Genomic DNA, 26129 nt, shown 5'->3' with positions numbered 1-26129 from the left:
ATTAGTGACCTATGTGCTAGAGATGCTGTCTGTGAAAAGACTGGCATAAGCATCTATCCTAGGAGCAGAAAGCAGAATAATTGTGAGTGCTAAAGATTCTGTTTTAGAAAAGAATGGAGTAAGCATCTATACTAAGAGCAGGAAGCAGGATAAGCCACATGGATAAGGACCAGCAGTGCACTCCAATGTACATGGGTTCCAGAGCATAAGCTTGATCAAGGAGTGCATACACTTCAGCCAAGCATTGCAAAAATGAGGAAGCATGCAAGATCAATGCAGTTCTAGATAGTCGGGCATTAGCTGTCTGACATGGGGATAGCTTTTAAGAGTTTAAGAAATAACCTTTACCTTCTACGAGATGATAGCCACTGTACTCCTTTCAGTGTCTACTGATATTCAGATCAAGAAGAAATGAATGGGATAACAGAGGACATGGCTGACTGAACAGTCAATGGAAAGGTGGAAATGGGGATCAGAATGATTTTAAAAATCTTTAATCACATCCCCTTCTGTCACAATTTATCTTACAAGTTCCAGATTCAGAGTACAAACTACCACTAATATGATCCTCTTCCAGTCAGTTTTCCACAAAAAGAAATGACAAATTTCCCCAGGACAATGTCATGACCGATATTCCCTGCTTAGGCTGTTCTGGTGGCAAAGAGGGATAAACTAACTTTGGCCTACTCAATCTGAGTTTGATTAGTGGTGCTGTGGACTGCCTGAGTGGCACAGATGGATGGCTGTGTCTGTCCAGGGAAGGGGAGCTTGCTTTTGATGCTCCCTAAGGGGAGACATAGTCCAAAGAGCATAGTTGCCCTGAGATGCAAACAGCAAGCATGGACAGAGAGGAAAGGGAAGAGAAGATAGGGCATATAAAATAAAAAGATGGAAGCACAGATGCCAGAGCCGCCAGGACAACCAACCTACAGCAACACTGCAGCACATCCCAAGAGGGTAGGAGGATGCTGGTAGACCAGGAACGGATGTGGGGGCACTGGGAGCTGGCCTGGTATAAATGAAGTCTGAGGGGACAAAAAAAACTTTGCTACTTAGAACAAAACCTCCCAGGAGTTCCCCTAACAAAGACCACAGGCTCAGTTTTAGCAGCAAAATACAACACATATGTTCTCAAAAAAGTTCTGAAAGGAGTGCTTCTACTCTAGGTTACATTTAATATTGTCACTTAGGAAATGAAAGTAAATAGCCATCCTACTTCATGTAAAGTAACAGGCTTCATCAGTGCCACTAAATATTCCACCTATATCATTGACTTAGTAGGCAACAGACCTGGGCATACAGCTAACCACCAGCCAAACAACAGATATATGACAGACTGCGATCTTTTTCCACAGGGAAGGATGACTTTTGTTCATGCTCTGACTTCCAGTGGATGCTGGAAGTAGAACCTGTTTAACAGCATTCAGTAATAGCAGGAAACAAGTAAAGAGATTCTGAGACATTGCCACTGCCATCACAGTATGCTGGTAATTCCCTTACATTATAAGAAAATAAACAAGAGAGCCGAAAGATGGCCAGTCATAACACATCCTACTACATGAAATTGCTAGCCATCTGTGCCAAAATGAAATGGCAACCAAGTCCTGCAGAACTGTGAAGTACTGAGCAAACTGTGACAAGGACCATGATCATGGGTGAGGACCAAAGGCACAACCATCAAGAACATCCATACATGATTACGGAAAAGACATACAGTTTATGAGCACAGACAAAGACAGGGTGTGCTCGAATAACAGTAGCATAAGGAAAAAACACAGCAGTTGCGCCAACAAGGCTATCATACTTCAGATTTTGTCTAAAAAATCATGAACTGTGTTATGTGCATTATACTGTTCAAGTGCTTCATACCTTCTTACAGATGCAAAACACTGTGCAGTGCAGGATGATGCACTTCTATTTTAAACATGTTTTACTGAATCACTCACATAATAGCAACAATGGAACAAAAAGGGAAGGCAAATCAACCATTTACGACAACTAGTTCAATATATAAATGCATTTACATGCTGCTAATATGGGTCCATGTAACCTAGCAAAAATCCTACAGATCTCCTAAACTCATCAGCAAAAGAATATTTTATACAAGTGTAAAATGTGGCCTAGTAGGCATGGTAGGCTAGCTTACAAAGGCATTTAATAGCATTGTTAAGGTCCTGGGGAGTAACTACACAGCTAAGACATGTGTCATACTGTGAGTGAATGACCATGGTGGTGAATAACGATTAATTAAATTAAAACAGCGCCCTCAACAACACATGCAGAGTAAAAAATCTAATACCCTACAGGACACATATTTCAAATCATGTTAGTACCTCTGTATCTCCCATTTCCAGTCAATGAGGATTTGACAACCAAGATGCTTAGTCATTCCCCCCCACCAACCACAGATGACATCTTAATACCTGTAGTATCTTGCTTGGTAACAAAAGATTCTTGAACAATAGGCTGTTGCCTTGGAAACCTCCGTGCAATGCACACCAAACATGACTGAAGATCTGTAAAAAAGAGAAAGGGTGAAAATGCAATTAGTTGAGGTAACGATCCATTGTGGTCAAGAGAATCTTGCCAAGCTTCCAAACTAAACTCATTTCAGAAATGTATATGCAGTCACAAGAAGTCAAAATAAATAATAAAATGAATGCATTACAATGTTTCCCTCGTAGCAGAGAGACAAAACACGGGCTGTGACTCAAGACGACGGGAGTTCAATTAGAGGTCCATATGCTGGAGGAATCAACAACAGGAGAAAATGACTTGGTTATGCCTACTCATTTCTTCCAGAGATGAGCATGAGGGGGCAACCTGGGGCATTCATCCCAGTCATGGGCACTGGTGGTGATACAGATGTTGTGCCAGGAGCAGTGCCTGTAATGTAAAGTAGAAGTGCAACTAAGGGAAAATATCACCACAGAAGTGGAAATGCTTCTTTCACAATGCACAATGGATGTCCCCCTCACATTACCAGCTGAACATGACAGCGTGAGGTACGACTTAATGAAAAAATCTCTGGGAGGAATAGTGTGATAGGCTCCCCACATGGACATGTCTCACTCAGTGGATATAGTGTAATTAACATCCATTAACACTTTCACATAAAGTCTATTGAAAAGTGAAGCCCCCCTCTATCGGTGGGACAAACCTGTTCGGTATCACAAACATGGGGCCAACTAAGGAACAAAAATATTAAATGGATCATTACGGGCCCCAAAATCAGCTGTGGTAGTACAAAAAAAATGCAAAACACACACCTTTCCATAAAGGTACTAATTGGTGGCTACAAATTATAACATGTGATAGTATATGCAACAACAACTACAAATTCTACAAAAGTTTACAAAGTATCAAAATCAAACATTTGACTATGCCTGAATGGGGAGATGAAGTCTAGTCTAGAAGATGAGGGAAATTTATGTCAGCTGCTTAAACTACACATTCAAAAGTAGGTTCTCACCTAGGTTATTATGAACAGACAACAATCACAGACACAAAATGCTCACTTTTAAACATCTAATTTGTCACAAGTTACACACTTAAGAAATGCCAGACACACAGGTTCATAGGTATGTACTAGGCTAATGGCCTGGAGCCTTTACAAGTTTAGCCCATAGAAGTGCCCTGGCATTGTGCCGCCCAACATTAGTTCCCAGTGCCTCTATCAAGTAGAGCCACTGGAGTGATCCCGGGGGGTTGAACTTTCTATTTCCCATCCACTCATCAAGATTTCTCTTGAAAAGGGCCAGTGAGGTGCTCTGCTTGACATGTATGGGAAGTCTATTCCAGAGTGTGAGCAGTCTCTGGGTTATGAACCTGTCCCTCCAGCATGTTCTGTTGATTGTGGTAATGAGGCTGTGGTCTCTGGAGCGTGTGGTGCAGAGGGATTGGGATTTCTTTAGATGTAGCATTTCTAACAGAGCTGGCTCAGACATGGCTTTGTAAGTCAAGCAGAGATTGCCTCTTAGTAGATGATATGACACAGAGAATAGCTGGAGGTTTTTTTTTTTTTTTTTTTTGAGTCGCCTCGGATCCTCTTCGTGAGGTACTTTTGTGGCATTTCCAGCTGTTGCACACGTCTAGTAAGATACATGCCAAATGGACATTATACTCGATGACTGGCCTAATGAGGGAAGAGTACAGAGATGATGACCTCTTTCTTCCTGGATGCAAAACCCTTGGTAATGAGATGTGCCATACAGAAAGACTTTCTAACCATAGTGGCAATGTGGTGGTAGAAGGAGAGGTTGCCATCAACCTGTGTCCCCAGATCGCTTACAATGCCTTTAGTGTTCTCTGGGCTCCCAATGATGAGGTAATTAGTGGGAATGGAACTTTTCCCAAAGGGGATGACGACGCATTTTTTTGGCATTAAGCTTAAGGCCATGGTTTCAACACCAATCATTGGTCTCAGTGAGGCCTTTCTGTAGGATGTCTACATCACTTGGGGAATTAATGGCTCCCAGCTTACAGTCGTCTGCGAGCTTGATCAGCCAGAAGTCCCTTTGTGTTTGCCTGGACCTCTGAGAAGTAGATGCCAAACAGGAGAGGACCCATGACCGATCGCTGTGGGACTCCACTTGTAACTGGTCGGCAGTCTGACTTGGAGTCCACTACTTTCACACTGTGGGTTCTATCTGCGAGCCAATTTGCAAGCCACCTAGTGATATAGGGGTTGATGCCTAGATTGGTGTGTTTATCAATAATTCCTAAGTGGGGAATGGTTATCAAAGGCCTTGGTCAGACTGAGGTAGGCTGTATGAACTGCCTTGCCCTCACATCCACAGCTCTGGTGATTGACTCAAAGAAGTCAACTAGGTTGAGCAGGCATGATCTACCTTTCATGAAATCAAACTGCATGGGATCTAGAGTTTGGAGATTCCCTATATCCTTGATAATTAGGTCCATGATGATGCGCTCCATAGCTTTACATATCAGACTCGTCAGGCTAATGGGGCGATAATTCTCAGGGTCTGTAGTTGCTCCCCCTTTATGGAGAGGAATGACTGTAGCAGTATACCATTCGGCAGGGACAAAGCCTGAGGTGAGGCTGTGATTGATCAGGGCACACACATGTGGTGCCAGTTCACTTTGTAGGTCATGTAGACCACATCCAGGGATATTGTTGGGTTCCATGGAAGCTGTATTCTTGGCCTTGGACAGTGCAGCTTTAACCTGTGCTACAATAATGCTGGGTGCCTGGCATTCCTTCAGTATTGTGAATGGTCCTTTACAGGGAGAGAGAAGGAGGAATAAAGTTGGCACTAAATCTGTTGGCCAGTATGTTGGCAATATATGTTGGCTCAGTATAGGTGGTACCATTGTGCAGTAACTCAGAGCAAACCTGGGTATTGCAATGGAGATTCCTGATATAACAATAGAAGGCTTTGTGGTTGTTTTTAGTGTCTGCCGCAATTCTGCCTTCATAGCTGGCTTTAGAGGTTTTGATGAAGGATCTCAACTTTTTGTTGAGGCTAATAAGGGAGTTTTTCCCAGTCTTGGGACTTCACCTTTTTCTGCAACAGTTTCTTCCTTCTGTTGTAGAGTTTATTAATGGCAGGGGACCACCAGATTTGCTTCTTTTTTTGGAGGAAAGCATCTTGGTTCTGTTGGGTATAGCTAGTTCCATGCATTTATGTACGTGTTCGTACAGTGCACTGGTGTATGATTCAATAGTCATGCATCTATTTTCCATTGACATGGGTGCCGTGATGTTGAGCCCAAAGTCAGTTTTGGAGAAGTTTTTCATGGTGGTTACCTTTGCGGGGGGGGGGGGGGGGGGGATGGGGATTTCCATGGTGATTAGTTTGTGGTCGGATCTAACCAGGGTGGAATTGACTATTGGTGTTGAGCAATGGTTGCCCAGGTTAGTAATAACCAGGTCAAGGATGTTGCTTCCTCTAGTGGGGGTAAGAATCAGCTGGTCCAGGGCATTGGAAATCATGAATTCCAGGAAGCGTTGGGCCAGTGTACTGGTGGATGAGTAGTATTCCCAGTTGATGGAGGGGTAGTTGAAGTCACCTAGAAGGACAGTGTTGGGTTTGACCCTAATAGCTTCCAAGGTGCTTTGGAACGTGAAGTGAGAGTCTTGGGATATGTTTGGGGACCTGTAGTACGCTATGACCTGAATCGCCGTCTTGCCCAATGTTAGTTGTACCTGAAGTATCTCAGATGCGTTATGCTGGGCTACTAGTCTGGAGGTGTGCATATCCTTTATGAATATGGAGACACCACAGCCTTTGGGAGCATCGATCCATGTTTCTGGGGCCGAAAGGTGTGGAATGAGTTATAGCCTGGTATCGCAGGGGTGCTTTCTGCTGCTTTAAACCAGGTCTCCATTACAGCACAAATATCAATGTTCTCAATTTTGTGGAGGGCTTCAAGCAAGTGCATCTTGAGCTTTAAACTTCTAGCGTTGAGCAGCATGACCCTCAGATTGCATTTATTTATAGCTGTCATGGTGGTAATTTGGTCTTTGGAACATCGCCTAAAAAAGGCACTATAGGGGTGGCAAGAGCCAGTATCCAGAAACCCAGGCGTGACAGACGCAGGCCATCTCTGGCAAAGCATAGACATCTGTCAATCATGTTGTCCCAAGCAGATACTGGATCCCCTTAGAATGACATGAGAAACTTAGCCAATTATTGAAATCAATCATTTTCTGCTTGTACTGCAGTATCATTCTGGGCGACGGTAGGATGCAGCTCAGGGCTAGGGTCATACCTGCCTGAGGCACATAATCCAAGAGCTCCTCTATACCGCTTTTCATGTAGTCCAGGGAGGTGCATCTCAGGTCATTCACACCCACATGGACAGTGACAGAGTCATACTTGTTGTGGAGTGACCTGAGTGTGTGTGTGTGTGTGTGTGTGTGTGTGTGTGTGTGTGTGTGTGTGTGTGTTATGTGTCGGATTCTGGCACCTGATAGACAGCTGATTATTACCTTCTGCTTATTCAACCTTGTGAGTGGGACATCAGTGTGCCTCACTATCGAGTCACCTATGATTAGTGTACTGGGCAAGCTATTTTGCCTTAGGGGCTTAGGTTAAGGGGCACACTGTGTAGGTGAGCTGTGTGTCATGTCGTTTGTGCTGTGTTGTGGTGGTCAAGTGCATTTCTGCCTTGGAGGTCTCTGCTGTTTGGGTAGATTTCTATTGACAGCCTCCATGAATGTGGGCGTGTGGTTTGTGTTTTCATGTGAGAGCTGTGATGGTGCGTGTTCTAGAGGGCTGTGTGTTGCATGTGGTGTGGTGCAGGTGTTGACTTTCTCCTCTTGACCAGCTATTCTGGTCTTGGCTTGAGTGCATGGCTTCCAATTTGGATATATAAGTGCATCTCTCACAAGTCTAATTGTTGGGAGGTAAGAGGAGTGGGTTGTCTGTGACATGAGGCAGTTGCTACACTGAGTCAGAATGCCTAAGTTCACCAGGTTAATAGGAAAAAGCACAGGGGAACTGAGCTTTAGACATGCCAGGAGGGATGGTCATTATTACTAAGTACTGAGGCTGTTTCCTTATATATTCCTTTTACAGGAAAAATGTCACTCAAGGTGAGTCTGTACATAGCACTGCCAAACACTTGAGGGGAAACTAATACGTAGATCCTGAATATTTAAGAATGAAGTATATAGGCAGATGCTATGAAGTTAGAAAGAAATCAAGCAGTACTTGCTGAAAAATAAAGAATTAGCTTGTCAACAATGATGAAAAGAGGGGAGTTGCATGAATGGCTACTGCCTGGCTACTAATAAGGCTGGTCTCTGCACATCTTCACTCTGTTGGGATACAATACTCCTTTGTTTCCTCTCTCACCAGAAGCAAAATGTTAGCACCAATTCCAAGAAGAGAAGCAGGCTACAGCCTGTTTGGTGATGCACAGTCTTGTCACAGATATGCAAGGGTCTGTAGCCTTTTTCTGGTTGATGCCTCGAATAGAAACCTGACCAATCAGGTACGTTAAGCACTGCCACTCACTCACCAACCAGAAAGAGTCAGGAATCAATGCACTCTGCTCCTACTCTCATCAGGATCAGAACATAAGCACAGATTCCAAGCGGTCACCTATAAAGCAGTTATTAAGCTTTCTGGTGATCAGCAGTCTCCAGGAAATAATGCAAATGCACTCCTTCTCTCACGAGGAGAAAACAGAAGCACTAATCCCAAGATGACTACTGAGAGGCACAATGTGGGCTCTCCAATAACTGGTGGTCTTGCAACAGATGCTTAAAGGCAAGATGAAAAAAATGGTTTATCCTAAACACTGCAGTGTGCACTAGAGGAATTAGATGTGAAAGTAGGTAATTTAAGTTTTACCTGTCTGAAAAGTTAAGTTTTAGTGGAAAGTCACTATTTTTAAAACAGCAAGATAGATTGAAAGAGGGTGGTCACTTTTGTATTCTGGTACTACGGAATACAGCAGGATGATGTGAAAGTAGATATGTAACTATTTTTCATACTGCTGTATCAAGCTTTGAAACTCCCTGACATACAACATGCAGGTATCCAGATTCTGTGCTGAAAAAAAACACTCTGAAATGTGGCATTCTGTCTTATCAACATCTGAATGCTATCATCAGAACTATTCCAGCAATAAACTGACTACAAACTGCTTTTCTCCGTAAGTCCACCTGCCATGCTTGCTCAACAGACTCTACACTTCAAAGAAACTCCAGTCTTTGTTTACTGCTTTGCTCACAGTCAAGACCAATGCTGACAAAAAGTACCCCAAAGCACTATAGAACACTATTAAAACAGTTAATTTTGAGTTTAGTTTTCTTTATTCCTGATTTACAGTATGCAACAGTATTTGAAAAGCCAGAAATTGGTGACCTCTCAAGTTCTGAATCTACCTCCGGAGTCTGTTGCTGAACCTGGGTCACATGCATGGAAGCTCAACAACTCTCCAGGCACACAGTTTAAAGGACTGCCTTTTCACACATTCCTAAATACATTACGAAGGACCACTGGATTTTAATTAATCATTTCACAATTTCAATTATTACATACCATTCTATACAAACCATCTTCATGCCCTGCTCTATCCTCCTCATATCCACCTACTCCCCATCTTGGACCCTACGTAGCTCAAACCAGCAACTTTTAGACATTTATCATTCGAAAAAAAAATGTGGGTAAACTTATGTATATATGCTCTGTTGCCCAATCTTGGAACACACTCCTTATACACAATCGCTCCATCACCCACCCACAACACTAAGAACTTAAACTACATCTTCTCAACACCAAGACATGCCCCTGCCATGACCCAACCGAAACTCCATTATCTCTGTTGTTTCATACTCCCACCACTAGAAATGCTTACAATACCCCCCCCCCCCCATTTTTACACTTGCATCTATGAGGTTGCCTGGTTTCCACATCCTCTCCATAATGCACACTTGTACAATGTGTTTAGAAAAATTCTGTTTTGTTTATGTAGTATACACTTCTTTTTTACTTTTTAACTTTCTACGTTTTCATTTTGGACTGTTAACTTTGTACTATCCTGAAGTGTGAACTATCATATGCACTGTAATGTTTCTGAGTGTGAATTTTACTTTCAATATGAAATTTATTTGTAATCTGCAGCTTTTCTTCTCGGGTCTCCACTGAAAATGGGCTTGGACTAACCAGGTTAACAAATGTCAATAAATAAAATAAAATAAATAATGTTATCAAATTTTGTTATTTCTAATAAAGGTGAACTTTTGTGTTATTAAAGCTGACTTCATATACACTTCTCTGACTCAAAAGGATTAATAATGAAACTAGGATTAAAATCTCAGGCTTCTCAGTTCAGTATCAATATGTGGCTAAACATATATATATATATATATATATATATATATATATATATATGTATATATATATATATATATATTTACACACACACATATATATAGATATATATATATATATATATATATATCTATGCACACACACACACACACATATATATATATATATATATATATATAGATCTATATAGATATACACACACATATATACACACACACATATATATATATATATATATATATATATATATAAATATATATATATACACACACACACACACACACACATATATATATATATATATATATATATATATATATAGATATACACACACATATATACACACACACACAGATATATATATATACATATACACACACACACACACACACACACATATACATTTATATACATACATACACATATACACACACACACACACACACACACACACACACACACACACACACACACACACACACACACACACACACACACACACACACTTATCCTTTGTTGACTAGGTTAGAATATCACGATTTGCTGGTTCAGTAATTAAAAAAAAACACATTGGCATCTGAATACATTGGGTGGGAAACAAGAGTTGGGGACTGTGGTGAATCAGAAGATTTTATGAGGTTTCATGCTTCAAATGTGCTGACTTGGAGTAGAATGATATACTTGGTGTTGTCTATGGCACCTCTCAAAGATGGTTGTCTGTGCAGAATAGTCAACTTTCCACAACAGATGATAGTTTACATCTATTTAGCATGTGTATGATAAAAAAAATAAGTTATGTTCTTACCACAAAGTTCCACTGGCGTTGGCTATTTTCTTTCTTCCTCCGCCTGTGGAGGGTTCCGGATCCGACCTCGGATCTGACTTGGCCGCTTTCCAAGCTAAAGATTTGAAGCTCAAGCTCCTCCTCTCTCTGCCATAATGCCTCATTCCTCCCGATTACCTCAGATCGAGTTTTCTCCTAACATACCCATAGAGTATCAATATACCTGTATCTACAAATTTTGATAAGCTCACCAGGCAGGGCAAAAAAAGAGAGAGAAAAATATTCCAGGAGCTCAAAAAAGGAAATGTGGTTCTTTCGAGTCTCTCTGCCAGGTCGTACAGAATTTTGGACAGGGGGAAGGAGGGCAGGAAAGTGCAGGAAGAATGAAAATAGACAACACAGATGGAACGTTATAGTAAGAACATTATCTGATGTCAATTTTCAGTCATTCCTCTACTTGTTGGACACAGTCCCCAGCTACAATAACTTAGGGTGGGGTCCTGATGGAAAGATATTCTGGAGCACCGCAGTGACAAAGGCAGCACTATTTCTGGAAGTAATGTCTAATTTGTCATGTGTAAAAAATGTATTGGAACTTGACCAGGAGGCAGCGGCACAAACATCAACTGACACTCTAGAATAAAAGGCTTGAGAAGTCACCATGGATCTCGTAAAATGGACTTTGATAGGTCCAGGTAAAGAAATACCCTTCAAAGAATAAATGAAGGAAATGCAATTTCTTAGCCATTTGGCCATGGTGGGTTTGGAAACTGCTGCCCCTTTAACATCTGAAAAAGATATGAACAATTGATCAGACTTCTTGAAATATTTGGTCATGTCCAGATAAAAATTCAACGGCCTATGGACATCCAGAAGATACAGCATGTATTCTCTTTTGTTCTGAAATTTGGGAAACAAAACCAGAAAGTTGACAGACTGACTGCTATTGTTTTCAGAAGCAACTTTCGGTAAAAAGGATGGACTGGCCTGAAGAGATACTCTGCCTTTGTGGGAAACTAAATAAGGAGGTTTAGATGAAAGGATGTGCAGTTCTGAAACTCTCTTTGCTGAAGTAATGGCTACTAAAAAGGCAGTCTTCCAGGACAGAAACTTCCAATCCACTTTAGCTGCTGGTTCAAAAGGAGGAAGCACTAATGCCTGTAATATCAAGGTCAGGTCCCAAGGAGAAGTAGGGTCCTTGACTGTAGGACAAAGCAAAAAAGGTACCTCTGAGGAAGACCTTACATAGTTTTGATGGCAATAGAGAGGCAGAATTCTCTCCAACATGAAAATTTGAAATAGCTGCCAAATGAACTTTAATCGTGGAATAACTGGCTCCATTTTGGAAAAGAAAGGATAGAAAATCCAATACTACTGGGACAGGAGCCGTAAAGCAGTCGAACTTCTGTTGAGCCCAAATGGAGAATCTCTTCCATTTCCTCTTGTAGATCTTTCTGGTTGATACTTTGTGGGAAGAAATCAGAATTTTTTGGACTGGGGATGAAAGCCTGGAATGTCTAGCCATCACTGGAATTAGAGAAACAATGCGGTCTGTTTTAGGCTTTGAAGAACCGGGTGAGTTTGCCCTGCAGGACAGGACAGTAGATCTGGCAGAGGTTCCAGAGTTCAAGAAGGGCAAACCAGGTGAGACAAAAGGAAGGTGAACCAGACTTGGTGAGGCCAAAAGGGAGCAATGAGGATTACTTTGCTCTTCAACCGATGTGCTTTCTGAAGAAATTTGGGAATCAAGTAACAAAAGAAGTGCATAAAGTAGACTGGGGGGCCAAGCATGGACTCGAGCATCTCTTGGTGACTGTCCCTGAGGGGGGGGATCAAGGCAAAGAACCTGCTGCATTTGTTGCTGAGGGGGAAGCAGACAGATCACAGCAAGGCTGATCTCACAGTCTTTGACTACACTATGATGCCAAGGAGGAAGGGGGATTTGGCTAAAGGAATTATTTTAATGCTTTTATTGCTCTTAACAGAATCACCCTCTCTTAACTACTCTATTGCTCCAACCTGATTATACATAAGGAATGCCTCAGCAAGCCCAAAGACACTCAGAAAAAAAACACCACACAGTTACACTCAATGGAGCCCCCCCCCCACACACACACACACTAAGCCCCTAAGGCAAACAAACAAACTCCACAGGACTCTCGTCACAGAGGACTCCATTGTAATACTGATGCCCCTCTAACCAAGCTGAATAAGGAGAAGATAATGGTCAGTGGTGTAAATGATCTGACATATACCTCCATGAACTGTATGAAGAGCATTCTGGAGCTCTCAGACTGTGTCTCAAGCTAATATAAGCCTAGCATTGAGCAGCATTTTACCTTCACAGAGAATGATGCCACAATATGAGCAAATGATGACTGATATTAACAACTGGCTGTTTTTCTGGTGTCATTCTTAGGGGATCCAATATCTGCCAGCATGAGGACATGATTAACAGATTACATAGCTTTTTAAAAAGATGGTTTGCATCTGTCCCCTCTAGGCTTTCACATATTGGCTAAAACTTTATCCACCCCCATAGTGTCTTTTTAGGCAATGCCAAATTGACAGACCTACCGAGATAGTAAAATCAGCTCAAATGAACCCTCACGGTGTTATTGCTCAATGCTAGGAGTGCAAACAAAAAGCTACAATACCTCCTCACACTAGAGAACATGGACATTTGAGCAGTAACCAAGACATGGTTTAAAGCAGCACATAGTACCCTGGCAGTACAAGGTTTCAATCCCTTCTACACTTTTTCCCTTCTACACTTTTAGACCAGTAGCTTGCACAGACAAGTATCTCAATATTTATCAATAAGAAGCATGCCTCAAGGTTGGTCAACCAGGATGACACACTGGAGTTCTTCCACTTGCAGATCACCATAGACAAACTCCTGTATCATATACTAGCCAGCTTTAGGTTACCTCCACATCCCAAGAAGCTTCCAATGCATACTTCGACATACTGGAATCACTTGGCATACAACCAACATCCACATCCCACTTATGGGAGACTAAGCACCTCTCTGTAGAGTGGGAGTCCTACACTGCCTCAAATCTACAGGCACAGAGATTCCTGCACTTCATAATTACAAAGATCCTTGACCATACAGTGAATACCCCCAGTACAGTCTTGAATATACTGGTCCCATACTCACAAATATATGGGAAAATGCTGACTACCCCACCAGTGTTCTGTCCTTCTTAGAGTCTGACCATAAAACTATATTCTTCAAAATCAAAAGCAACTCTGTAACCCCAGTAAAACCAGTAACAGGAACTGTTCCAAGACAAACTACATTTTATTAAGTGATGGTGTGTCAAAATTTAATGCCCCCTCCAACCCACAGAACACAGCAACCTATGTTGAACTGCTTTCAGACACACTGTACAACTATCTCAATGGCTACATACAGGCTGTTGTACTTACCAACCCGTACACAACTCCAGAAACATTATGGAAGCAGTCACTGAATCCTCCAAGATGAGAACACCCATCAGGAAGTCTAACAAAAGCTTGGTGCCAAAGCCAAGGCTTAAAACCCAATGGCAAGAAATGCATTACAGTACCTATACAGAAGGCTACACCTCACATCAACTGTTTCTCTCCTACGTGAAGTGGAACAAATGGGCAGTCATAGCTGGGATGTGATGGTCAGCAGGCAGGGGACAAAAAAAGTTAAAAAAAATAAATGTTTGTGTGCAACAGCAGACACATGCATTTGCAGTGTAATGCAGACAGAAAAGAACCACTATAAGTATGGCTGCAGAGAAGAGACTTGGGGCCTCTAGCACAAACTCTGAATCTTGAAATGTACAGATGTACTGGACTTCCTTGAGGAAGTTTACCGGTGATTTGCAACACAGTGAAAATTAGCAGGCATACTGAAATTGCCAATATATGCAAATTCAATGAAGAGTCAGGCAATCCTGATTTCAAATGGTCTAATTAGTAACTTAAGAACAAGGACACCAAGGACTAGGTCAGGTTCTGGTCCCACCTTTGGCACCAAATGGTGAATCTTTCCCATTCTGCTATGCATGACTTCCATGTATTAGGTTTCCTGGCCTCCTTAAGATAGAAGGCACATCTTCAGAAAATATATGCCTAAAGTGGATAATGGCTAAGCATCTATGCGGTCTGCTTTAAGGTCTTAAAGTCTTCAGATGGTACATGAAAAAAAGAAGTTATGTACTCACCATAACATTCCATCTGTGTTGTCCATTTTCATTCTTCTTCAACATCTGGGTTCAGATCTGATCCACAGTTACCAAAGCTAGTGGCCACCAAAAAATCTCAAGCTCCTCCCTTTCCCACACTGCACCAACCCTAACACTCCTCCTCAGATCCTGTTTGTCAATATATATATATATATATATATATATATATATATATATATATATATATATATATATGCACATATATATATTAAATATTAAAAAAGTATGAGAGAGATAACTGTATATATAAAAAAGGTATGAAACTATTTAAGAAAGACAAAATATAAAGCCTATCTGGAGCTCAGTCTGAAGGACAGTTGTGTCCTTACAGTCTTGTTCTTTCAGAAATCAAGTAAGAAAACGATGGGGGTTGGTCCTTGGGAAGTTGAGGAAAAATAAAAATAGACAACATAGCTCGAGTGTGATGCTAAGTACATAACTTCTTTATCTGATGCTGTCAATTTTCATTCATTCAACTAGGACAGAGTCCCCCAGCTACCTAAATTCCCCGGTGGACTCTAAGAAAATATGTTCCTGAGCACAGTTGAGCCAAAGGCTGCGCTTCCCCTAGAGACCAGATCCAATTTGCAGTGAGTAATAAAAGTTTGAGGATTGGTCCAGGTTGCACCTGTGCATATATCATCTACGGAACCTTTAAAAAGAAATACCGTGGAAGTTTCCATAGACCTAGTCGAATGTGCTCTTATAGGTTTGGTTAGGTTAGGCCCAGCTTGTTGTAAATAAACATTATGCAATTGTTCAGCCATTTGGCTAAAGTGACCTTTGCAACTGGTTGCCCAATTCTGAGTCTGCAAAGGATACAACTAATTGGTCTGGATTTCTGATTTATTTTGTACTACGTAAGTAAAAGTGTAACTGTTTGTGAACATCCAATAAATGTAACATATAGTAACCTCTGAAAATTTAGGAAAGAAAACTGGAAAATTAATTGACTAACTGATACTGTATTTTGACACCAGCTTAGGAAGGAAAGAAGCATTGGTATGTAATGTCACTCTCTCCTTATGAAAAATCAAGTGTTATAAAGGCTTCCTGACCCGATGGGGAAGGAGCCGGAATAACTGCCATCTGTATTTGCACAGAGAGAAACTTAATCATTCTGTCCACATCTGCCTCGGTGAGACTCCTGGAAGAACGAGAAGATGCCAGTGATGAGGATCTTGAATGTCATACTTCTAGGAAGGAAGAAGGTATGCGGGATAGTACCGGTTCAAAGGAAGGGAAGTTTGTTGTCTTGGTAACTGCTTTGGATCACACAAAGTCGACACTGTCAGATGCCAATGCAGAAACAGCTTTCGGATCAGATTTCTTGTTTTTTTTCTCAGTGGTAGGATCCAAGGACAGTGTAGAGAATCTAGAAGGCTTGGAAAGTACAGTTGTGTACACTTACTATAAATGTAGATGTCCGAGTGTATTCACTGTTGCAGTCATTACACTTGGGTTATCCTGCTGGCAGGCTACCCTCAGTCGGCCTGAATTCCAAAGTCTAGGTCCGGCATCGGTTGCTGTCGCCTCTTTCCTGACGTCAATGCGCCAGGGGTATAAAAGATGCAGCCGACGCCATTTTCTTCAGTTTTTCTTGCCCCAGATGTCAGGTGCCCCCAAAAGGGAAGGCTAAAAATATGCCAATAAAACATGCATGCAGTAAAATATATTCTACCTTCATCTACAAGCAAATACACCACATAGGTTTGTACAGATTAGAGAAGTGCAACTAAGTTCCAGCAAAAGAAGATGGGGGATGGTGGGTGGGTAACCTGGACTGCAACAGTGAATACACTCAAACATCTACATTTATGGTAAGTGTACACAACTGTACTATGTTCTTCATGTTTCACTGTTGCAGTCATTACACTTGGGTTGAATCCCAAAGCTATGGTTGGGAGACTAAATAGCATTAGGAGCGGCTATGAGGCCCTGCAAAACTGCAGTGGCAAAGCCTGCCCTGGATTTAGAGTAGAGTGGTAAATTATAGTACTTAGTAAAGGTGTGCACTGAACTCCAGGTAGCAGCCTCCAAAATGTCTTTGGTTGGTACTCCCCTGAGGAAGGCTGCTGAAGTGGCTGCTGCTCTGGTTGAATGTGGCCTAATGCCCTTAGGCACTGGCTTGCCATGTGTGGAATGCAGTGGCCTATCCACTTTGAAATAGTCTGCTTTGAGATAGCGTTTCCTTGTGATCCTGCAGCATATGCCACTAGTAGTTGCTCAGTCTTTCTGAAAGCTTTGGTTCTGTTCAAGTAGAAGCGTAGCTGTCTGTGTATGTCCAAAGAATGCAGAATTCTCTCCCGCTTATTCTGTGGGTTTTGATAAAAAAGTAGGCAGATGAATAGATTGGTTAAGGGCCACAATGGACACTACCTTAGGCATAAATGTCAGGTTTGTCCTCAGAGAAACTCTGTCTGGATAAAAAATGATAAAAGGTTCCACAGCCATGAGTGCGTGTAGCTCTGAGACTCGTCTTGCAGAGGTTATTGCTAGGAGCAGAGCTGTTTTTCAAGATAAAAACTTTATATCAGCTGTAGCGGCTGGCTCAAAAGGGGACAGTGAGTTTTTCCAAAACATAATTGAGGTCCCATGCAGGTATTGGTGATCTCCTTGGAGGCCTTAAGTTTTTGGCTCCTCTGAGGTATTGCCTTAAAGGATGAGAAAAGATTGGTGGCTCTGTATTGTAATGAGCCGAAATGGCAGAGGCATGAATTTTAATTGATGAAAAAGATAGGCCTTTGTCCAGCATCTCAATTAAGTATTGCAACATCTGAGGAATATTTGGTACTGCTGTGTCAATTCCTTGTGCCTGGTTCCAGGCACAGAATCTCTTCCCTTTTCCAGCATAATTTTTTCTAGTACTAGGCCTCCTGGCCTCCAAAATGACATCCATCACCGCTTGAGTAAGAGGTGTGTTTTGTATGACTACATTATCCGCCATGCTGCCAGATTCAAGGTCTTGAGTTGGCTGTGCAGGATCCGATTGTTTTGTTGGGACAGTAGGTGAGGTATTTGAGGTAAGGTCCATGCTGGGCATTGAGACAAGTTCCTTAGGATTGGATACCAGTACTGGCGGAGCCAGTCTGGGGCAATCAGTATAATTTTTGGCTTCTCTTGTCTGACTTTTAGGAGTACCTTGGGGAGGAGAGGCAGTGGAGGAAAGGCATACACTTAAGTTTTTCCAGCTGAAAGATAGGGCACCCACTTTCCATGCTTGTCTGTGATAAGTCCTTGTGCAGAATCTCTTTAGTTGGCAGTTGTGAGGAGTGGCAAATAGGTCTATGTCCGGGCATCCCCATTTCCCTGTTATGTTGTAGACTTGTGGATACAATTTCCACTCGTGGGGATCCATGAGGTTTCTGCTAAGTTCGTTTGCCAGCGTATTTATCTTTCCTGGCAGGAATTGTGCCTGCAGATGTACTTGGTAAGTCAATGCTGTGTCCCACAAAGTCATGGCTAGTCTGCAGAGGGGGGTAAGAATGAGTGCCTCCCTGCTTGTTTATATACCACATGACCGTGGTATTGTCTGTCTATCAGTAGTTGTCCCGGATAAAGTAGGTCTTTGAGGGCTGTCAGGGCATTCTGAACAGCTAGCATCTCTTTTTGATTGATATGTAGATGCATTTGGTTGGCGGACCATGTGCCTTGAATACATCTTCCTGCCATGTGTGCCCCTCAAGCATAATCTGATGCATCCGTTGTCAATGTCTGCCTGGCTGGGGGTAAGGTGAATGGCTGTCCCTTGTTCTGGTGACAGGCCTTCGCCCATCATCGAAACTCCTGTTGCAGGCAGGGAATGAGAGTAATTATTGTTTCCAGGCTGTGGCAATGCTGAGTCCAAACACTTTTTAGGTACCATTGAAGTTTCCTCATATGCAGTCTTGCATATGGAATTAGTAGAATGCAGGATGCCATGAAGCCCAAAGCCTGCAGAATTTTTCTTGCAGATAACTGGGCCCTTGTTGCCAGCAGTTTGAAATAGGTAGTCAGTTGCCTTTGTTTGTCTGGCGTGAGATAAGCCATCTGGGCAGTTGTATTTAAGCTTGCACCCAGGAATATTATCTCTTGAGAGGGTACTAGTTTTGATTTCTGTTCATTGACTGTGTACCCTAGGCATGGTAGTAATCTCTTTACAAACATCAGATGCTGTAGTAGAATGTCCTTGTTATCTGCTTGTATGAGGCAGTTGTCCAAGTAAGGATATATTTGTATTCCTCTTTGTCTGCAGAATGCAATTACTGGTGCCAGGCACTTTGTGAAGACCCTGGGTGCAGTAGATAAGCCAAAGGGCAGTGCAGGGAATTAGTAGTGCATTGAGCCAGCTTTGAATCTGAGGTATCTTCTGCATGTTTGTCTGACTGGGACATGCAGGTATGCCTCTTTTAGGTCTAAAGTCACAAGTCAAGACTTCTTGCCCAGCATGGGCAGAAGCTGCTTTAAGGTCAACATTTTGAATTTTGGTATATCCAGATATGTGTTTAGAATAGATAGGTCCAGTATTGGTCTGCAGGCTTTGTCCTTTCTGGGTACCAAGAACAGTCTTGAATAAAATCCTTGTCCCGGCTCTTGTTCTGGTACTTGTTGAATGGCCCTCAGGTCCATGAGGGATGAGACTTGTTTTTGTGTCTCTGCTCATTGGTTTTTTGGTAGGTCTGGCCAACCGTTTGCCCTCGGCAGGGTATGAAAGTGAAGCTTGTAGGCCTGTGACACTATGTCTAAGACCCAATTGTCCTGGGTTATTATGTGTCAATTTTGAGAAAATAGTGCTAGTTTTCCCCCTAAAGGTGCTGCCAGAAGGTAAGTGCTTGGCGCAGGCAGTGGGAAGTCATTGGGACTGTTTCCTGTAAGGCTGTGATTTGTCTTCTCCACTTTTGGAGGTAGAAGCACACCATTGTTTAGACCTGTATGAACCATGGGACTGGGATCTGCCTCTTGGGCGTCTGTATCTGCCCCTTTGTGGTCTGTCTGACACTGGAAAGGATCAATTCTTTGTAGGCCAGTGTCTGCAAACCTTGGAGGCTGTACCTGTAAGAAATCCTTGACTGTTTTGCATAGATTTAGCTTTGTCCTCCATTTTCTTTAACACCTCTTCTGCTTTAACACCAAACAAAGCATCATGCTGTAATGGAGCATCTAATAATTTTGCTTTAACATGATCTGGTAGATTTTGTTCCTTTAACCAAGCATGCCTCCTAATGACAGAACCCATGACAGCGGCCCTGCAGGAGGCCTCCAAAGAAGCAAAACTACATTGCAAAGTATGCTTTCCAACTTGCTCAGCTGCATGCAATAAATCCTGCATTTCTTTGTTTTCTGCACCTTCAGAATTTATCAACATTTTCTGTTTAAGCAGTGAAATAATATATTGCCAATATTTGAGCATATGAAACTGACAATTTAAAGACCTTATAGCCAAGGTAGCAAAGGTGTAAATCTTCTTTCCTCATCTGTCTAATGCCCTAGAATCCCTGTCAGAGGGGTTAGGGTTTTTTGCAGTGGATGCCTTGACCCCTTTGGGACCCTGAGAAATAGTTTCTGGGTCAGCAGCAGGGTTTTTGAAAAGGAATTTATGAGAGTCAGGCACCCTGTAGTACCTGTCCGGCTTAACAGGAGCTGGAGGTAAGGAGTCAGGGGTCAGACTAGACTCTGAAAATACATCTTCTACAATGTCTAACACAGACGGAATAGCTAGGGGCCTGTGTTGTGGGAGGTAAAAGGAAGTTTCTGAGTCTTTTCTTAGATTCAGAATAATCTTGGCTCTCCCAGTGGAAATGTTCCCTCATGGTATGCAAGGTTTTCCCAAAAAAGTAATCCTCAGGAGGAGAGGCTGAAGGGATAGATTCTTCAGCATCAGAATTCTCATAGGGAGGAAGAGAGTATTCCTGATCCGAAGAGGAATCAGAAGAACCTGATCTGAAGATTCATATTCTGTCTCTTGCCTAGGCCTCTTATCAGGAGGGGGATGGGAACCCCTGATCAAAGTAATTAAGTCTTCGGCCATTTTGAGCATCTGTTTTTTGGGCATGGAGGCCTGACCATGAGGCTGTTGTACTTGTTTTTTGTCGTTAAAGGTGCTTTAGTCTTTGTAACTGGAGTCGCTTTAATGTACAATTGAGTAGGTCTGAAAACACCCTCAGAAGCCGATGCCTGCTCAGCGGCTCCGGACCCATCTGAGGGAATAGTTTCCGAAGGTCCAATACCTTGAGCTTCCAGCGGCCTAGGCGACTCCATGTGGGAGTCTATAGTGGCCTGCGGGTCCAAAGTAGCGGGTGTCAGGGGCTGTGAAAGCGTCTCACTGAGAGCCGGCGAACTGGCGACTGGCTTAGAAGAAGCCTCGTCGTCGGTTTTAGACCTCGGATGCTTGTCCTTTTCTTTTTCTTTGCGTTTCTTGTGAAATGCAGTAGTCGGTTGGCTATCTGACGGCATCGTGTAATTAAATCTTCTGCCAAAATAGTGAAATGCAAAATCGTACCGGCGCTTTATAGTGTGCTGGTTAAATCTAGCACAAAACCAACAACAAGCAACATGGTCAGGGCCTAGGCAAGGACTACAGTAAGAATGAAAATCCTTATGAGGTATTTGCTTCCCACAAGAAATACAATTATTAACTTTTTCTGACATCGGTCTGGAGCAAGAAAAAAGTTTTCCCCAACGGGGTACTTAGCTTTTAATGAAGACTTCGGATCTGAAATTCGAACATGAAAATCTCAGGAGTCGGCCAGCCGGCACTTGCGAACTGCTTCTGCTTCGGGCACCGCGCGGCAAGAAAGACTGAAGAAAATGGCGTCGGCTGCATCTTTTATACCCCTGGCGCACTGACGTCAGGGAAGAGGCGACAGCAACCGACGCCGGACCTAGACTTTGGAATTCAGGCCGACTGAGGGTAGCCTGCCAGCAGGATAACCCAAGTGTAATGACTGCAACAGTGAAACACGAAGAACATCACTCTTTTGCCTTGTGCTTGGGGGGGGGGGGGTTGAGCCTTAGATAACCCTTTGGAAAAGGAAGGAGGAGTAATCCTTTTAATATTTATTCTTCTTATCGGCCAAGGCCCTAGGATTAAATCCCTGACAAATCTTGCATTCAACATTTAGGTGCTGACGAGGGCCTAAATAATACACACAGAGAATGACAGTCCGAAAGTGGAATTTTATTCCCTCATTATGTACATTTTTTAAACCCGAGGGGACTTCCTCAGACATTTCCAATGTTAATAGCAAAAACAAAAGTTAGAAAGCTTTTTTTTTTTTTTTTTTTTTTTTTTTTTAAAGAAAGGAAATACCAGTGATGGTAAGAATATTATCCTAAAAGTGGTATAAAAGCTAGAACCATCAGCAATGGCAAAATAGGTATACTCTAAAGTGTAGAAAAGGGAGGTATAAAGAAAATATTATCAAAGAACTATATGAAAAATTCACTTATCTGAATTCAAAAAAGGCTATCTAGCTCGAGAGCTAAAGGTGACCACGTCTTCACACTAAAGTGGCAAACAAGATATGAGGAGTGTTAAGGTTGGTACATTTTAGGAAAGAGAGAAGCTTGAGTATTTTTCAGTGGCCATGAGCTTTGGTAACTGCCAAGTCAGATGCGAAGATCAGATCTGCACCGAATTGTTCAGGAATGAATGAAAACTGAAAACATCAGATCTCTATTTGGTGTCAAGTGATTCACATGTTAAGGCAGCATTAAAGGTTTTTCCCTTACCACATTCACTAGAAGGAAGAGAACCACAGCTGTCTTGGCCAAAAGGGAGTTATCAGTAGCACTTTTGGCTTGTCCTACATTGTATTTTATACAACCCTGAGAAAATGGATTGGTAGAAACATGTATAAAAACAGAACTGTCCAACTGATAGAGAAGACAACTGTTGCCAGGTCCCATGGATGAGGTGCTGCAGTAAACAATTATAGCAGCTGTTAGTTTTCTGATCTACTTCTAGCGCCACCTCACCTCTAGCCTATGTGCAGAAAACTATACTTTTGCCATTAATTTGTGGTGATCTATTTCAGTTTTGCTCAGATGATAGGCTACCATGTTCTCTAAAGTTTTCTACCCGCTTCTCTGACCAGAAACCATGTTTCCATGGCCAGCATGCATTCAGGATAGGAATGAGTCCCCCCCTCCCAATGCTTGCTGATGTACCACATTGCTGTGGTGTTCTGATTATGTGCAAAATTCCAGGTTACCAAACTTGTTTTAGGGCCAAAATCACTCCAAACATTTTCTTCACACTATTATGCCTTTCCTTTTGCAACTTGTTCCAAGTGCTTGGACACCAGAAGTCCCTCAGTAAGCTACCCACATTATCCGATGAGTCAATGGTCATGTCTGGGACTCCCACGTTTAGGTTCACTTGCTGTGACCAACATAAGGGCTCCTTTTTGAGACAACATATAAAAAGAATATGGGAATCCAAATGAAGTGCATGCTGACACCATTTGCTTCTTCGGTATCAGTGTAGATTTCTCACTAATAGTCTTGCATGGGCACCATCAACATTGAGGAGATAATGTATCCCAGTGTCCATAACAACTGGCTCAGAAAAGTCACCTTCTCCTGTGGCAGAAATTTGTTTTGAAACCTCGTGCTAGCTATGCCTGTTGGAACAAAGTTTGCTACTCGAGGAACAGTTGGGAGTTTGGAAGGATAAAAGAATGTCCCAGAGTCATGAAGCATAAAAGGGTGATCTGTAGAGCTTCCAAAGTCTCCTCCACAGTTTCTGTCTATATTAAGATATGGATAGATGTGAATCCTTTTTGTTTTGCAAAATGTAATTACTAGAGTAAGGCATTTTGTGAATAACTTGGTTGCAGCAGATAAACCAAAGAGCAAGAAAGTAAACTGGAAGTGGGATTTCCCCCACCTTTTCCAACTCAAAGTATTGTCTGCTCACTTTGGCTATACATATGTACAGACATCTTTTTGATCCAATTTTAACAAAGCAGCTTGGGGAAGGGGGGAGCTTACAAGGAAATCCTGAACTCTGGAACTTTTAGGCACTTGTTTAGCTTTGACCTCTCTAAATTTGGCAAAAAAAAAAAAAAAAAAAAAAAAAAACTCCTCCTTCGATGCAGCACTGAGAAGTTATGCTTTAACATGGTCTGGAAGACCTTATCACCAACCCCAAAGGTGCAGCCATACAAGATACATATACAGCATCACAGCCACATATAGTGTAGGGCCTTTGCTACTTGGGAAGAAAGGTTGCAAACTCCAGCACTTTATCTCTCAACGCTTTGCCTCATCCTTATCCTTAAAATGAGACAAGACTGCTTCTATGGCAATCCGACAGTTAAGAGCCCTAAAGGTCACGGTGGCAGAAATGCACCCTTTTTTCTCAATGTGGTCAATGATTTCATTCTCACTGTTACTGGAAAGTTGCGTGGAGCCATATAAGACCCCTTTTGTGGACATCCACGGAGAGTGTGACTGGATCAGCAACTGGATTTTTACAGAGATATTTGCAGGAATACACAATGTTGTTAAAAAAAAAAAAAAAAAAAAAAAAAGAGTCTAGTTTTCGAGGAGCAGAGATTTGGGAATCTGGCTCTAAAGATGCATAAGTGAATCCATCCTTCAAGACCTCTACTACTGATGATATTACTAATGGTCTAGGTAAGCCCAGCAGGGGCCAGGATGAAATTCTCCAGCATTCAATCTTGATTGCTAACCTTAGCTGTGTGGTTTTGAGGAGTGGGTCTTGAGTTATGAGGTAAAGGTGATGTTTCTCCAGTGCTGGTGCACGAGGGCATCTGGTGTTCTACCCCTGGTGTTGATGACTGACCGCATCCTGTTTTCTTACAGGTTCATAGGCAGGTACTAGGCGATCGGCCCAAGGGCCTACATAAGCCTAGCCAATAAGGTTCCCTGGCTTACGCCACCCAAGAAAGTTATTTTCCTGTGCCACTGTCGAGCAGACACACAGAAGTGATCCCCGAGGTGTATTTCCCATTTCCTACCCACTCATCAAGATTTTTCTTGAAGAGTGCTAATGAAGAACTTTGCTTGACATAGATGGGTAGCCTGTTCGAGTATGAGAAGTCACTGGGACAGGAATCTATCCCTCCAGCATGTCCTGTTTATTGTGGTGACAAGGTTTAGGTCCCTAGAGCATGTAGCTCGGAGGAATTGGGATTTCTTTAGATGTAGCATGTCCAACAGCTCTGGGTTTGACATAGCTTTATATGTTAGGCAGAGATCACCTCGGAGTAGGCGATATGCTACGGAGTAAAGCTGAAGTTTTTTGAGGTGGTCAGTGTAGGGCATTTATTTGAGGCTAGTAATCCTCCTTGTGAGGTACTTCTGTGGCCTTTCCAGCTGCTGCACATGTCTTGCGAGGTACATTCCAAAAGGGGAGTTGTACTCTATAATGGGTCTAATGAGTGTCAAGTAGAGGGGAACAATTACCTTTTTTTTCCAGGATGAAAACCCTTTTATGATGAGGTGTGCTACGTAGAAGGACTTCCTGACTACTGTGCTGATGTGACTATCAAAGGACAGACTACTGTCCACCTGGGTTCCAAGGTCTCATCACACATTTGGTGTTAAGCAGATTGCTGCCTATGTGGTAGTTCATGGGCACAGAGTTTTTACCAAAGGGGATGACACTGCACTTTTTGGCACTGAGCTTGAGGCTATGGCTCTGACACCAGGCACCTGTCTCATCGAGGCCCTTCTGTAGGATGTCCACATCATTTGGGGACTTGACTACAGCTCCTAGTTTGCAGTCATCTGCGAACTTAGTTAGTCAAAGGCCTTCTGTGTTAGCCTGTACTTCAGAGAAGTAGATACCAAACAGGAGAGGTCCCAGGATGGAACCTTGTGGTACTCCACTTGTCACTGCTTTGAGGTCAGATTTGGAGTCTGCTACTTTTACAGTGTGGGTTCTGTCAGTGAGCCAGTTGGCAACCCATCTTGTGACGTAGGAATTTATACCTAGTTTAGTGAGTTTAGCTATAATTCCAGAATGGGGGATGGTGTCGAAAGCCTTGGCGAGGTAAAGATAGGCTGTGTGAACCACCTTACCCTCATCTACAGCTTTGGTGACTGCCTCAAAGAAGTCGATCAGGTTCAGGAAGCATGATCTGCCTTTCACAAACCCGAACTGGGTGGGATCCAGAGTTTGGAGGTTACCAATGTCTTTGTTTATGAGTTCCATGATGACACGTTCCATGGCCTTGCAGACCAGGCTCGTCAGGCTAACAGGGCGATAGTTCCCAGGATCAGTGGTGGCTCCCCCTTTGTGGAGTGGGATAACTGTTGCTGTGCGCCATTCAGTGAGCACAAAACCTGATGCGAGGCTAT

General features: G+C 42.5%; 1 protein-coding gene across 4 annotated transcripts in view; it reads right to left on the bottom strand.

The window, feature by feature from the left end:
- NCOA1 (nuclear receptor coactivator 1) overlaps positions 1 to 26129 on the bottom strand; it is a 1171950-nt gene that overhangs the window by 605130 nt on the left and 540691 nt on the right. For all 4 annotated transcript variants that reach the window (XM_044062390.1, XM_044062389.1, XM_044062386.1 and 1 more), the window contains exon 7: positions 2424 to 2516. In XM_044062390.1, coding sequence (XP_043918325.1) covers positions 2424 to 2516 — 93 coding nt within the window. The remainder of the gene's footprint in view (positions 1 to 2423; positions 2517 to 26129) is intronic.

The sequence above is a fragment of the Protopterus annectens genome, chromosome 2.part1 (genome assembly GCF_019279795.1).
Source record: "Protopterus annectens isolate FY-2018-M chromosome 2.part1, PAN1.0, whole genome shotgun sequence".
Lineage (NCBI taxonomy): Eukaryota > Metazoa > Chordata > Ceratodontiformes > Protopteridae > Protopterus > Protopterus annectens.
The sequence above is the reverse complement of the archived record's forward strand: the minus strand, read 5'-3'. Positions and strand labels throughout refer to the sequence as shown.